The following is a 14673-nucleotide window of genomic DNA, read 5'->3' on the forward strand; positions in this document are numbered from 1 at the left end:
ACACATTTCACACAGTGCATCTGCTGCTGGATCAGAGGGGGTTTACTCTTTTCCCACCCCTACCTGGGGTATTTGAGTCTGGACCACTGGAGAATTATGTAATACAGCTTTAAAAATTAACAACTGTCTTCTGGTAGAGCAGTGCAAACTCTTTGCAACTCAGGTTTAGCAGGTTACATATCCATACTGTCTTCCTGGAACAGCTATACAGCATGCTCCCCTAAAGTAACAGGTCTATAGGATGTGCTCCTATTCCCCTGTCCTGTTTCCCTGCCTGACCACTGCAGTAGGGGAAGACTCACAAAATACAGAACTCACAAGAATTTAAACTCAAAGCCCTACTTCCTGCTTTTGTCCAGTGCCAGAAACATAGCAGTAACTTTTTCTGCACACAACTGGGCCTATTTTTCCTTACTTTGCTCTGTGCTGCTGTCTTCCTGTAGGGATGGAGTGGAATGGGAAGTTGTTGGTTTTCTCACACCATAAAAGAAATCTAAATCCTCTAGCAATAGGATAGTAGTGAGATGTTTATTGCACTCTTTAAGAAAGTTAAATACATACAGATTTTGGAGGCTGTACCTGTAAAATTATTTCTGTGAAAGCGATTATTATATTTAATCTATATTTATTCTTGTCACACAGAGCCTTAGGAGTACTGTACATAACATCTTTAGTGATCTTAGAGCAATCTCTCCTATGATCTGCCTACAACAGGGTGTCCTGTCACAGATGTGGAGCTTCCTTCTATCTTATTCCCACAACAACTAAAATTTAACCAACATTACATTGTTATCAGGGTTGTTTTGTCTAATACCACTACATATTAAAAGCAAGTTTTCTGAGAAGAACCAGATTGACTTTCCCCAAAGGACTACTGATGTTAATGCCTTTACCAATTGTGTTCCTGGAAAGCAGCATGTTGAAAGGCGCAGCAACAGCAACAGAAAAATAAAACTTTGTATTCAATAGTTACAGTCTTTTAATTAAGAAATCAGTCACATGAGGAAGCATAATGAACACAGTTTGTGACACGTGCACTGTTACAACAAACCTTTCTGGTACAAATATCACTTACAACATCAAGGTATGTGTACATACCTGCCTGTAGGCTGGGACTTGCAAATAGCAAGTCTTCCTCTTAAAAGTCTGCCTGGTTATAGACCACATCATTTTACACCAAATCCATTATGTGCCCTCCCACTAAACTCATGATTTGATCAGTCAAGTATTCCATTGAGTTTGTTGAGGCATTCGGAGTTCACTTTAACCAGAGCACACATTTATACATTAAAGCCAATCCCTAAATTCCTCTATTATAGAATAATTCTGCTTCTTCTGTAGATGACAGAATTTCTGGTTCCAGGTCTGCTCGCTTTATCTGAAATTTTTAGAAAAAGTGAATCAGCAACACCGTATCCTGGTAAGTACACGTTAAATCTTCTATACTTCAAACTTTGTACTAGTTGAAATACTGTATTCAGAAACAATATTATGAGAGATTTGAGGCCTTTTTTAGGGGTTTGGTTGGTTGGTTTTTTTGCTTCTCTGATATATTTAAAAAATGTAAACATAAAGAAAGAAATGTGTTTTACTTAAACTTAGAGGTACTCCTGATATCTAACCAGAGCATTACTAAAGTTGTCTCCATTCACTGTATTTGACTGACTCACCCAGGAAAACTTCTCCTGTGAGCTGAGCAATTGGGAAGCTCAAAGGAAATAAACCAGCCATACTCTCAGTACATAATTTCTCAAAAGTCCCTGGTTTATCCTTGTTGCCAAAAGGGATTAAGAGAAGAATGCCAGAGCTCTTAGGCTAAGAGAAGCCATTGGAAACTGCAAGAGCTCCCTTTACGATTTTCTGAGAATACTCACAAGCGCTGGTAAGGGAGAGGAAACAACCTCAGAAAAGCATCCCAGAGTCCTCTCACCTGACCTTCTCTAGAGGCCAAAGTTCCAAGGGTTACAACCTCCCTTTAAAACCTGCCAGGAAGGAGTAGTTACCCAGGGAACAGATTAACTTAACCATTTGATAAGGCAGGGTGAAGCGATGACCTTGCACAGCTAGAGGAAAGGGATGTCACATGTGAGTTGGTTTACCTCTTTGACGAGCTCATGCTGACTTTGCGTAAAAGAAAAGATTCTCATCTGTGACCTAACTGACTTCAGCAGGACTGAAAATAGTGCTGAGAGAGTCTTGGTTTTAATCTTTAAGAAGGCTCTACTGGCCTTGCTTGCTTCAGACTATTGCAGAAATCTAATAAATCTAACTGTAAATATAAATGACACCCAATGCAAATTAGACAAAACAAATCCTGTAGGCCTCTACATCATACATAGGCCTTCCAAAGCAGCCTCTCCACCACCCCATTTTGGACACACTAACCATTTTAATCCTATTGATTTTTGCTACCTGGGCTTAGACTGCTGTCCATAGTTACAGACTGATTTAATACAGTAATAATCCAAAATCAGTTCCGATGAAAAGACTTACCTCCCCACACTGTGGGAACATACTAAGTGAAACTGGCAGCATCCCTGCCAGTACTGATGTAATCATCATCATTCTCATTGAAGCCAAAGCACGTGGAGTTTTTGCAAAGTTTGCTCTGTCAAAGATATGGAAAAGATAAGTATGTCAGTTCTGGCTTGAAAAATAATCTGACAATGAAATAAAGAGCATTAGCTACTGTTTCACTGGTTGAAATTGCACTAAAGTTAGTAATAACTTAGGTTTACAAATCCTAAAGGTGCTGCCTTATTTTATTTCCTAATTTCTTACTCTCAACTTCCTGTTATTTCCCAATTTCTTACTCTCAGCTTCCTGTTATTTCCCCTTGCTTTGGATTTCTTTAACTGCAGCATTTCTTGAGACCAGAATGGCAATACAAGATCAAGAATGTAAGCAGCAATATCAAAATGACAAAAGAACAGAAGGTGCATTAGTGCTTTAAAGTGTTTCAGTCCTTTGACTCAGATTTTTCTTGTATCACCTTCTCTTTCCTTTAAGATTTAGTTCCTCTTGGCAGTTCTACTTAGCATTATGCATAAATTTACTACTCTATTTTTTAAATTTATCTTGCATCTGCATTTATGTCTTCTGATAACAGGATTCTCTAATGCTAATTAAATGAGATATGTGATCCTCACCAAAAGCTGAAGGAAAGCTAAAAACTCTCTGATAAAATATACAGTGAATTCTTAGGATACAGGGTTTTTAAAATGTTGCAAAAGCAATAAAGGTTTTATAATGTATGGCCGGCTATCTGGGAGTTGAGGTCCAGTTTTAGTGACAAATTCAAGTCCCATATTCTCTCTTAAGGAATAACAAATCTAAGGTAAGCAGCACTCAAATCAGTTAGGGAACCTAGGTGCTGGAAAGTGGCCTGTCAGAAGAGCACAGACAAACATGTTTCCTGCCCAGGAGAACAGAGGAAATCCTCATAGCTTTAGACAACCTCCTGCAATAAAATCAAAGCATGGGTGCCGACACAACCAGAGTCACTTAGATAAATAAGTGAATTACACTGAACAGAAACCTCCCAGATAACCCCTTCTACCAAAGCAAGCAATATCGCAAAAGTATGAAAAAATTGGCATGTGGTAACAGCCAGACTAAATACCAGAATAAACACTAACCAGGCACCCCCATCCTTGTTGTAATACCTCTTACCTTTCCACAAAGTACATAAACACAGCTGGCAGGAAGAAGGCTGTCCCAAACAAGGCTGCTCTTGACAATGCTGTTTCTTTTACGGCCTCCAGAGAGGGAGAAAAATAAACGTTGTTCAGAGCAGTGCTCCCTGCAGCTCCAAATACTGCATGTTTCTGTGAAAACTTTTTTGTCTAATACTCTGGAGTTTCAAGCAATAGGTAAGTCAAGGATGAAAATATTTGTTAGAGGGTTTCTTTTATAAATGGAAACTGAACTCTTTCATTTGGCAAATATTCCACTTGTGACTAATAAATGCCTTAAAAGGAAGGTGATACTACTGAGGCCCCATCAAGTTTTCCTACCATGACAATCATTTTGCCATGATCTGCCTTTTTTAAGTGTGCTGAACTCTTTCCAAATGGTCATAACTTCTGGGCCTCTTACCCATATCTTAGCAAATTTGAAATTCTCTCTCCAGCTGTCCACACATCTTTATATCTAGCTGTTTTCTCCTTCCCATGGACACCAGTATTGAAAGGGAGGGTCACTGAGAGCACAAAAAAAAGATGTGTCCTTGCTCTAGTTCCTTTTGTGCCGGGCTCTACAGTGGATGCTGAGAAACAAGGCAGGGAGCAAGTACAGGGACCTTTTGGTCCACAATTGGATCCCAAGGATGAAATGCACCACCACACCGTAGATCAGGACATTAACCTTTAGGAAGCACAGCCTTTAAAACTACTATAGAAGATGCATGTACTATGTACAATACAAGGCTTTTCTCTGAGGTGCACCATCAGAGGCAGAAGCTCCAAGAGCCTTGTCTCTTCTGATGTGACCAGGGAGAATAGAAATCACTGTATTTGCATCCCGGTGGCTCAGCTCTGGCACTGGATGTATTGGGCCAGAGGGGCTGCCAACCCTTGGAGACACAAGACAGGCCCCAACCTAGTTCCAGAGACCTGGTCCAAGTTTACCCAAAGATTCAGCATCTGATTCAGGATTAACATTTAGTGGTTCCTCATTTCAGTATATCCAACTCTATCTACTCTCAGCCTCAAGTTCAGCTCTTTGCCAGGCAAGTCAAGAGAGGCCCCCATCTTTGCCTACCTTCTTACCAGCCTTCTGTGATATTCCTACAACTTTGCCATTCCTGTCCATCACTTCAATCCCATTCTCAAACTCTGGGCTTCTCACCACCGCCACAGTAAATGCACACATCAAGCCTGCAGAGTTAAAGAGGATTTTGCTTTGAAAGATCTAACAAGACTATCTCAGTAATAACATTCATAATTATGTCCATTTTAAACATCCAGTTCAACAGTTCACAATTGAGTATCCTGGCAGCTGAAGAAGAGACTGCCCATAAAAATCTACCTGGGATCTTAATACTTGTTTCAGAAGCCTGAAAGAGATTTTAAGGCCCCAAACCCAGAAGTTGCTTTATTAGTATGGACACTCAGAGCTTTCATCACTACCACCCATTTCAAACCAACAGTACATTGTTCTTAAGAGAAAGGGGAGGGGTTTGTGTTGTGCGTAGATTTTGTACAGGTTAGTGCAAAATCCAGTACATAAGAAAAGAAACAGAACAGGGAAGGCTTGAGATAAAGGTTGCATCCTTGATTTGTAAGGGAGGGTACCAGGGGAATGCTGGCTGTAATATGTTCCGCGATTGTATTTCTCTGTCCAGCCACGTGTCTCAGTCACAAGCAGCAGAGCTTCAGCTGGATCCTAGATATCTGCTACAGGATGAGAATATTTCAGCCTCCTTCAGATCCAGCATGATGAGGTGCCCGAAAATATCCATTCCATAGTCACTAAAATCATGAGCCTGAACTACCCACACATATAAAGGCCATATTGAAAGGGAGTTTTTAATCCATCTGTTTTTCTCCTTTCTCTTTTCTAGACCAAGATTCAGGCGTAACAAGGCATCACCTGTTGAGCTAACCTTGTTTGAAAAGAGAGATTTCTTTTTGTTACTTTTTGGCAGGGCTGCTCAATAAAGATATCAGTGTAACACATGACACTTTTCAAATGCTAGACTAATATTAATCAGTTACCCTCCAGTTTCTCTCTAGACTTAAGAAAACAGAAGCACATTCTAAAATCTGTTCCAAGGGAAACAAGTCAGCGAGCTTTTATGCAGATCCTCAGAAAGGTTTGGGTAGCCATCTCACATAACTTGGACCAGACAAGATGAAATTTGTTTAACTTTACCAGTTTCCCCCTAGAAAAGGCCATGATTTCCTATTAATGGCAGTAGAGAAACAGTTACCAACATCAACATCGATTTACTGGAGTGAGTCCAGTGAAGGGTCACAAAGATGATTAAGGGCATATGAGCATTTCTCATATGAGGAGAGGCTGAGAGAGCTGGGACTGATTAGCCTGGCTAAGAGAAGGCTCAGGGGGATCTTATTAATGTTCGTAAATATCTGATGGGAGGATGTAAAGAGTACAGAGCCAGACTCTTCTCAGCAGCGCCCAGAGACAGGATAAGAGGCAATGGGCACAAATTCGAATACAGGAAATTCCACTTCAGCATACAAAAAGAATTTTTTACAGTGAGGGTAATCAAACACTGGAACAGGTTGCACAGAGAATTTGTAGAGTCTCCATCCTTGGAGATATTCAAAACCTGCCTGGACATGGTCCTGGGCAACCTGCTCTAGCTGAGCCTGTTTGAGCAGTGGGTTTGGACCAGATGATCTGCAGAGGCCCCTTCCAAACTCAACCATTATGTGAGTCTCTGTGATCAAATAGTTAAACTTATCCTGGTGCAATTTCACTATGTCAGGAGAGCTGTTTCAGTAATGAATGAGACCTATTATCTTGCAAGGTTAATAATATTCTGATGTAATAACTCTCACTTACTTACTACTGTCAGCAGTTACACAGCCAGCAGCAGCCCCAATCTGAATAAGGAACTATGGCAGTGCATAGCTAGAGTTGTGTTGCACTCTGGTGTCATGTATGTACCACATCAGGTGGTGTCAATACTAATGTCACTGCCTTCTTCATCACTCCTGTCAGTCTTGGTGGTTTCGAGATAATGTCTGAGTTCACCCAGCCAAAGGAAAACACCAACTGTATCCCTGAATTTCTTTAAGAGAAACAGTTGTATGTCACGTATGCAAAGGTCAGAGCAATGCCCTGCAGCTTTAAAACTAAAAACTAGCAAGTATCAAATAAAGGTCATCTACACTGATCAGCATTAACTCTCACACAGAAGGGACAGTACCCAGCAATGGCAGTCAGAGAAGAAGGCTAGTAAACAATGAAGACCATATGTGTGCAAAGGCAAGAAAATTGTAGTCATGTGGGGCAGCAAATGGCCCTCAGACCAGCTGTGTGATGTACGGTTTCTTTTTACTCACCAAGAAGAGGAGCAGGTAAAAGTTTTCTGACAACTAGCTGCGTTAAGGGACTCTTCAATGTGTATCGATTCATGAAGAAGATAGGAACAGCCTAAGGCATTGGGAGGAAACAGGCACCTTCTATTAAAAAAGTATAAAATATTTCAATACGTGCAACAGTTTAGGAGAAAGAGTCTGCAACTTAGTACTTAAGATATCATCTACAAAAGTAAACAAATGCTTTGGTTTAATAATTCAAAGAAATACACATGTTCTCTAGTTACTGAGAAAGGTTTTGGTAATCACTGTTTTATATGAGAATAGGAACTAATATGGTAAAAAAGTATTAAAGACTATCATGTAGTGGACAGTAGTAGTACGTATGCAAAGACAGCAAAAGGAGAACAATTACCTCTCACTAATTCCCCTTAGCTATCCATCCAACTGCCTCTACAGTACATGTGCTGCTTTCTCCCCTAAATCAGACACCTGGTGCACTTGTCAATTCACATTTCTATCTCTGTAATTTCAGCCCTATTCTATATTCCCATAGCAAACTTCCTGCAAGTTTTATTTAGAAACAAATGGACAGGACACCAGCTACACCTCAGAGTTTCCCTTGGAGGACAAGGGGGAAGAATGTCCACATTCACCCACGGGCACAGCTGCCTCCCCAGACCTCTGTAACCCCTGAGCACTACTGGCCTGACTGTTTTGCCTAGTGGAAAGAGGAGAAAGCCCAGCTAACAAATGCAGGAATGCCCATATTTTTCTGACAGAAGGCTTATAAAGAGCATAGTTTAGTGTGGAGAGTAAGAAAATGCATTCTAGGGACATCAACACCCGCAATGCAATATCACGAGGATACCAGAGCTTACTCTGATATGGCAAGCTCTGGAAACCACATAGCTTTTTCACCATAGCACTGCCCCTCAGCTACCTAGCTCTCCTGAAAAGCTAATTAATCTGCACCCAGTGCAATATTTTCATGATTGTGCTGGTTCTGGGATCTGAGCTATCTCCATCCAGCACAGCAGCATGCAGCTTTCACCACTTGTTTAGAGTTAGCCAGATCTCTTCCAAAGGTCAAAGAGCAACTACAGCAACCCAGTGAGTTATTCTGTGTTTATAAACTCTGATCATTTCGCCTCACCACCCATTTTCTAAGCTCAAAAATAATAAAGAAAAGGACCTAAGAGAAAGCATCAGAGGAAGCCAAGCAAGGTATTGGCTGATGGCTGATCAAGAAAACTCTCCTATTCTCAACAGCTCTGGGGGAAGACATCAGAGTGGGACATAAAGAGCATAACCCTCAGGGATATTTGGCAGTGTGATTATCTCAGGGCCTACTCCTTGTCAGCATATCAAGAAAACGAGCACTGAGCAAATACATACACCTATAAATGCTGCATAGCAGATAGCTCCCAAGCCGCAGAAGACTTGCTTTTGTTGAACAGAGTACTCCTAAAAAGGACAGAGGAAACATACAGTGTAAGTACACTTGTAATACACTTGTAAATCATGTTCAAAATGTAATTGTACAATTAAGATTATTCCAAAAATAAAAATCAACACATACTTCAGCCTTCGTGGTACCATTTCCATTGATTAGGGTGAATCCAGTTGTATATGTGTGAAACACAAACTGCAGAAAGGAGAGACTATAAGCAAAAATGAATTTGGAACTGAGACTAAGACGTGTAAATATAGAAAGAAAGAGACAACTACCTGACAAAGAAATGCATTCTTTGCTGGGAGCTGAAGTGATGAAACAATAACCTAAAAGGAAAACCCCATGGGAAAATTAATTTTGATGAATTAGTAGTTTCTGGTCAGCGGTGGTTGGTTGGAATTGCTATGTTACTATTTGCAGGACTGTCAAAGGCTCCAGGCCACACCAGAGGCTATTTGCCCTGGTTCTAGGCTAACATACTAGAACTTTCTTGCCATGGAAGTGACATATTCACTTTCTCTATCCAAAATAAAACACAGAGATACAGTTATTAAAACATAGTGTACAAGAATATTTGGGCAAGATGCTCTTTTACTCAAACTAAAAAATGCATTTGTACCTGTGAAGTTTAAATAGATGCAACAGAATAACCTAGATAGTAGAAATAATAATTAAAGAAAAGAATGAGTAAGGGTCAGGCAGTTTTGGCTGGTGGGTACAGAGATACTAGATCTAACTAATCCAAGGTCTGAGATTTTAGTAGTTACTTCCCAAGTCCTAGTCTAGTTCAGACAGTGAATAAGAACTTCAGCTATAAACTATGGTCTTTCTTGAGGTCTGACCCACCAGGACACTTTTACCTTAACGTGTGGAGCACTCTCAAAGAATATCAAAGTCAACTAAGATACGGCAACTGTAGAGTAAGAGAAGGGCAGGGAATGTGCAAAGCCTCAGAGGAGGATCAATAATTCATTTATTACTAGTGGGTCACACTACTCCTATTATTAATGCCAGAGATGAATCTAACCACATCTATGAAAGAGCATTAAGTTGTAAACATTAAATATTCCTGTTAGTTCTATTACTGTTCTTAATGTAACAGCCATCAAGATTTTCATTATACTTTCTAGTGGTGCCACAGATTCATGTAGTAACCTGTATACGGAATTAAATATCTCAGTATGCATACTCCTATGTCAAACACATAGGCAAACACATCTAAATGGATAAATGTGCATAAAATTACAGCTACAAACTTGATCAAATAAAATGGTGCAATGTAGATGAATTGGAGTTTAGGGGAACTATAACAAGAGTTTATTTTCACACCTTTTGTCATTTCCTAACAACACCAATTTTTAGAGGCAAAAATATGAACTGTGTAAGAGAAAATTCACATTTTGGTGCCGAACAATAGTGTAGTAGGCTCCGACTCTTTCCAAATACAGTCCCATTTTTTCCGAGTCTAAACAGACCAAAAACAGGCCTTGCTCTCAATGCCTAATGAATTTCAACACCTTACATATAAAAGCTGACCTTCAGGCAAGAACAGTCTCTCTGAACACTGCTGAAGCACGGTAGCTAACAGTTTGGACATCTAATATGACTCCTTAAGGGCTTGATTTCTAGAAAGTGACTCAACCCTTCCCAAAACCCACAGTTCTTCTAAAAGGTTGTGCTGAACATACAACTGAGAAACCTAAATCCTCTCATTCCCTCTTTGCAAATCCTGGCTTTGAAAAAATGTAAGCCATGTGACACACTAGCATCTTTCATCATTACTCACCAATGGAAGAGATAGGGGCAGGAAGGCTAAAAAGAAGAACAACTTTATTTCAGTAACAATAACTGCTGTGAGTCTAGATTCATGGTTTTGAGAAGAAAACTCCCCCTAACTTCCCCCCTTCTAGTTTCAGCTGAAAAGAAAACACTAGCCCACAAAACAGCACCATCTCCAGGAGCTGCAATTTTGATCTTTGTCTCTCAGTATTCATTCAAGAAGCTAGAGCATCTGTCTCAGCTTATGGCGAAAAGAAGCTCTTGTGAACTCCACTCAACATGGCTACTTGGAAACTATATAACCGAGCTCTGAAGGGAAATTGCTTCTCCTCCCTCCATTCAAAAGCAAGAATGCAGCAACAAAGGCTGCCATATCTGTGAGTGGTTACATAAAGTAACAAATAAATAGTCTAAGTATGCTTGTGTCTGATTAACTCTCTATGGTATCTTGTCTATACATCACCCCAAGCAGAGTCTACCTGCCACCACAGCAATTAAATTCATATAGTAGCCATGTGCACCAAGGGACAACCTAGAATATCGTGGACTGTTTTACCTGTGAAGGTATTTGGGTACTCATTATGTAGTGCCAAAAAATAGAGACTGGTCAGACCATTTCTGCAGATGAACTGCAGGTAACATGCCTCTTCTAGAGCACTGTGGGAATAAATCTTCAATAAACAAGATAAATGCAAGTAACAGAAGTAAAAGCGTACACATTTTTTTCTATATGGGAAGAGTATCGCTATAGTATCACAGTGGTTATTTACTATGAGCCATTTCCCTTTGATGCTTCAGTCACACACAGAAAAACTTAAGGGAACTGACCTGGAGGTCTAAACAAAACAGGAATTACACTGTCCGTATCAGGATGCACGCTAGACTTCAAGGAGAAAAAAAAAAAGGGAAGAAAGGGAAGATTAGACCATCTTTGCCATACTTAAATAAGAAAGAAAAAGAATAGATTTCTAAATCTTTTGTAAACTTACCAGGCTTAGCAGGAAGGCCTGCTTCATCTAAATAATTTGAAAATTAGATTAGCAATCAAGTTTCAGAAGAGATTGAATAAAAACTTGTTTCTAAATTTATTATAGATATCACTTTTCCAATAACTCACATTTATATGGAGTGCTATATGTATATAAATATATATACACCCCCATGCATTATTTTCTCTGTGAAATTTTCCCCCACATACTCATGGCTGAATATAATTTACTCATATTTCATGTGCTGACTAACAGCACCAAAGCACACACTATGGCAGAAAAGAAAGCAAAAAAAGTTAAGCTAGTATATAGAATATATAAATAGAAAACAACCAATTCTTAAATATGGCCAAAAGCCTAAACACTTATGGTTAAGACTTTGTTTTTTTCAGAATCACAAATTTCTTACTTCTCCTTTTGCACTTTAACAGCCAGGGTACTAAACGCCACATGGTACAGCTGAGTCCTGACTGAATCAAAAGAAAGAATCCTCTAACGAAACAAGGGTTTAGCACAACTTTCTGGCAATTCTCTGAGTAAATTTCCCATCCAAGTACTGCTACTGCTCATTTTACGAGGTGTGAGACCCAGTCAGCCTGCATTCTATATGATGATGCAACATCAACAATTTCAAACGAGCTCAGTATGGATTTTGTGTATTTATCACTTATATTACCTAAACTGGGGACAGGCAGGCTCAGAGCAATGATTCCTAGAGTGATTTGAGAGTTCCTTTTAAACTTAAGTGATATGACACGCAAATAAGTATTCTTCAGGATGATAAAACTGAAATTTGGCATTGAAGTTAGTAGTCATCCAAAGAAATTCTGATCAGATTCACAGATTAAAAATCTCTGTAGTAAAGAGTTTTCTACTGTTATCCCTTGTATCTGTATCTCAGTATTCTGTCTGCTAGATCTTTCCAATATCAACTATTTCAGTCATGAAAAAGATACCTCTATTTTCTGTAAACTGCACTCCAAAATACCTGATTGCTGTGAATGGGCTCACTTAGGGTCTTTTCATTGTTTTGTATGGATAATCTGCTGCTTCTTATTTCTTCCTACATTTAAGAAAAAACAAAACAGAAAAAAATAAGCCAGATTTAAATATTCTAAAGCACAACATATCAGTTAAAACACACACTAAATACAAACCTAAAATGTTAAGCTAATGAACCTTTCTGTCCTTCACCAGAGCAGTGAAAGCAAGAACACACATAGGTGCACAGCCTCTTCAAGATCATAGAAACTTTCATATTATTCAGGCTCCCTCAGTGCTTTTATCTACCAGTCTTTAGTTCCATTACATGAGTACCCCTGAACTTTAAGCATATGAGCAACCTCACTGAAATTAAGAGCATTGTTCTTGTTCTTATTCATGTGCACTGGCAGATTCAAAGCTTTAAAAGGTTCTCACCAAAGCAACCATCTGATCTCCCCAACAGATGACTATTTACAAATGAAAATTTAAAACAGACTTTTAAACCTGCCAGAAATCAGCCACAACACCACTACATCTTCTTGCATCTTTATAAATGTGTAATCAAGTTTTGAGTCTTATACTCTTCCTTTAAAACTTGGCTTAAGCTTTTAATTACGAAAAAAAGGTACATATACTCAAAGATAATAAAATTGTAATCTTATGTAGCTTTCATTTTAGATAGCCTACATAAAAAGTAGTTCCCCTTAGGAGAACTTGTGAGATTACTTGGCTTTTCTTCAGGGAGCAGGTCTTCATTTGCAACAGTGTATCTTAATTCAAGGAAGAATGAACTATTGCCAGATCTCCGAGACAGTGAATGCATTATAAAAGTTTCTTGATAGTGTCTACACACACACAAACATTTATTATATTATTTATGCATATATATATAGTCATGCCATATCTATGTGTTTGTGTGTATATATAGACAAACACACAACATACTAACTCTGTAAGTGACAGGGAAATTCCCCTGTACATATGCTTTGATTGTATTATTTTGCTTTAACTTAACTTTCCCCTTTAAAAAAAGTCAAACAACAAAAATGTTTTTAACAAACCAAGCAACCAACTCTCATACCATGTGTTATAGTTTTTTCCTGCCTTCCCTGATAAAACTATACAGAAGTAGAACTACAGAAAAATACATCTTCCACAGAAGTTTGCTCTCATGTGACAATTCCTGAAATTTAGAAGCTTTATACTTTATGGCTGAAAGTGTGTTTAGTAAGTCACACTGTTAACAATAATTATTGTTAAAATTATAATTATTATTCTCTGGTATAAAAAGGCCCTACAAAGCAATTGTGTTTCCAGCTAAGAGGGGGATTCCCATCAGTGTAGATATTTGCAGGAGAGCCAAAAATTGTCTGCACGAGCTTCAGGCTAAGAGGCACCGCACAGACGGGCGCACAGAATTGGCCTGCCACGATCCGAGACGCCGGCAGTGCCCAGCAGCAAATCTACCTCCTCCAAAGCTGCCGCAGTCCCGCATCACAGGTCCACTGGCAGCAGACAGCACTGAGGAAAAGCGTGCCCGGCCGCTCACGCCTGCTCTCTTGTCCCAGAGGCCTGCCCGACCCTCAGCTAGGCTAACTCAGCTGTTGGTGCAGCCATGTCCTGAACGGGACCACCGAAATGATATGGTCTAGATCCTTTTGCTTCATTTATTTATTTGTGCGTACATATATAAAACATAATATACATATGTGTATATATGAAAATGTATTTTATGTTTCTCCGAAGCTTGTAACGATATTCCACACCTCAGCAAAGCCAGTCGCTAAGATCCCTGCTGTAAGGTTTATGCGGCCGCCGGCGGGCGCCAGCAGCAGCGCAGGGCGCCAGCAGCAGCGCAGGGCGCAGGCACTCACCGAGGGCCGGAGGAGCAGCAGGGGGTCGAGGACATCTGCCCACAGACGGAACCTCTGCAAGAAAGACTGCGGAAAGCGCGTGGCAAGGCTCGCTGCGCCACCCGCGATCGCGCCGGCGCCGGGCCCAGCTCGGGCGGCGCAGGGGAACCCCGCCGCCCGTCTCGGCCCGGCCCGACCCGGCCCGGCCCGCGCCGCGCCTCCCTGCCGCCCGCCCCCCAGCCCTTACCCGGCCCTCCGCCCGCCACAACTGCAGGTTGGGGTCCATGGCGCCGCGGCACCGGAAGGCGCCCGGGGACGGTCCGGCTGCTGCACGCTCCGCCCGCCCGGGCCTCGCGGGCGCCGTCCCAGGGCCCGCGGCGGCCGGCCGAAGGGTGGGGGGGGGCGGCCGCGGCCTGGTGTCGCCTCCACCCCCAAAGCGCCCCGGCAGCCACGGGCGCTTTGCCGGCCAAAAACAGCAAGGGGCAGAAAGAGCTGTAACAGAGGAAAGGTCCGATTGCCTTTTTCTCTTCCGGCAGCTTCCCTTCAGCATGACTGGGGGGCACAGATACAGTCAAGGAGCAGGACTGCAAAGAGGCCCCCTT

At 40.9% G+C, this 14673-nt stretch overlaps 1 protein-coding gene across 1 annotated transcript; it reads right to left on the minus strand.

Moving 5' to 3' along the window:
- Positions 1-961: 961 nt before the first annotated feature.
- On the minus strand, positions 962-14402 carry SFXN4 (sideroflexin 4). Its single transcript, XM_026068343.1, has 14 exons — positions 14319-14402; positions 14093-14158; positions 12223-12297; positions 11235-11261; positions 11074-11128; positions 10253-10278; positions 8742-8792; positions 8593-8658; positions 8409-8477; positions 7035-7125; positions 4762-4877; positions 3673-3758; positions 2494-2608; positions 962-1378 (listed from the first exon to the last, which is right to left on the minus strand). Exons 1-14 carry the CDS (start codon positions 14355-14357, stop codon positions 1301-1303), a joined length of 960 nt encoding a protein of 319 aa, XP_025924128.1. The 5' UTR covers positions 14358-14402; the 3' UTR covers positions 962-1300.
- Positions 14403-14673: the final 271 nt, after the last annotated feature.

The sequence above is a fragment of the Apteryx rowi genome, unplaced genomic scaffold (assembly GCF_003343035.1).
Source record: "Apteryx rowi isolate R43461 unplaced genomic scaffold, aptRow1 scaffold_1048, whole genome shotgun sequence".
Taxonomy (NCBI): Eukaryota; Metazoa; Chordata; class Aves; order Apterygiformes; family Apterygidae; genus Apteryx; species Apteryx rowi.

Bases quoted from the DNA above. Each gene is read 5' to 3' on its own strand.
- SFXN4 (XM_026068343.1), bottom strand. From the start codon at position 14,357: ATGGACCCCAACCTGCAGTTGTGGCGGGCGGAGGGCCGG. The intron at 11,262-12,222 runs GTATTTTGGAGT...CAAATTATTTAG, and splicing joins AGCCCATTCACAGCAATCAG to ATGAAGCAGGCCTTCCTGCT. The intron at 7,126-8,408 runs GTATGTATTTGC...CCAATGCCTTAG, and splicing joins GCTATGCAGCATTTATAGGT to GCTGTTCCTATCTTCTTCAT.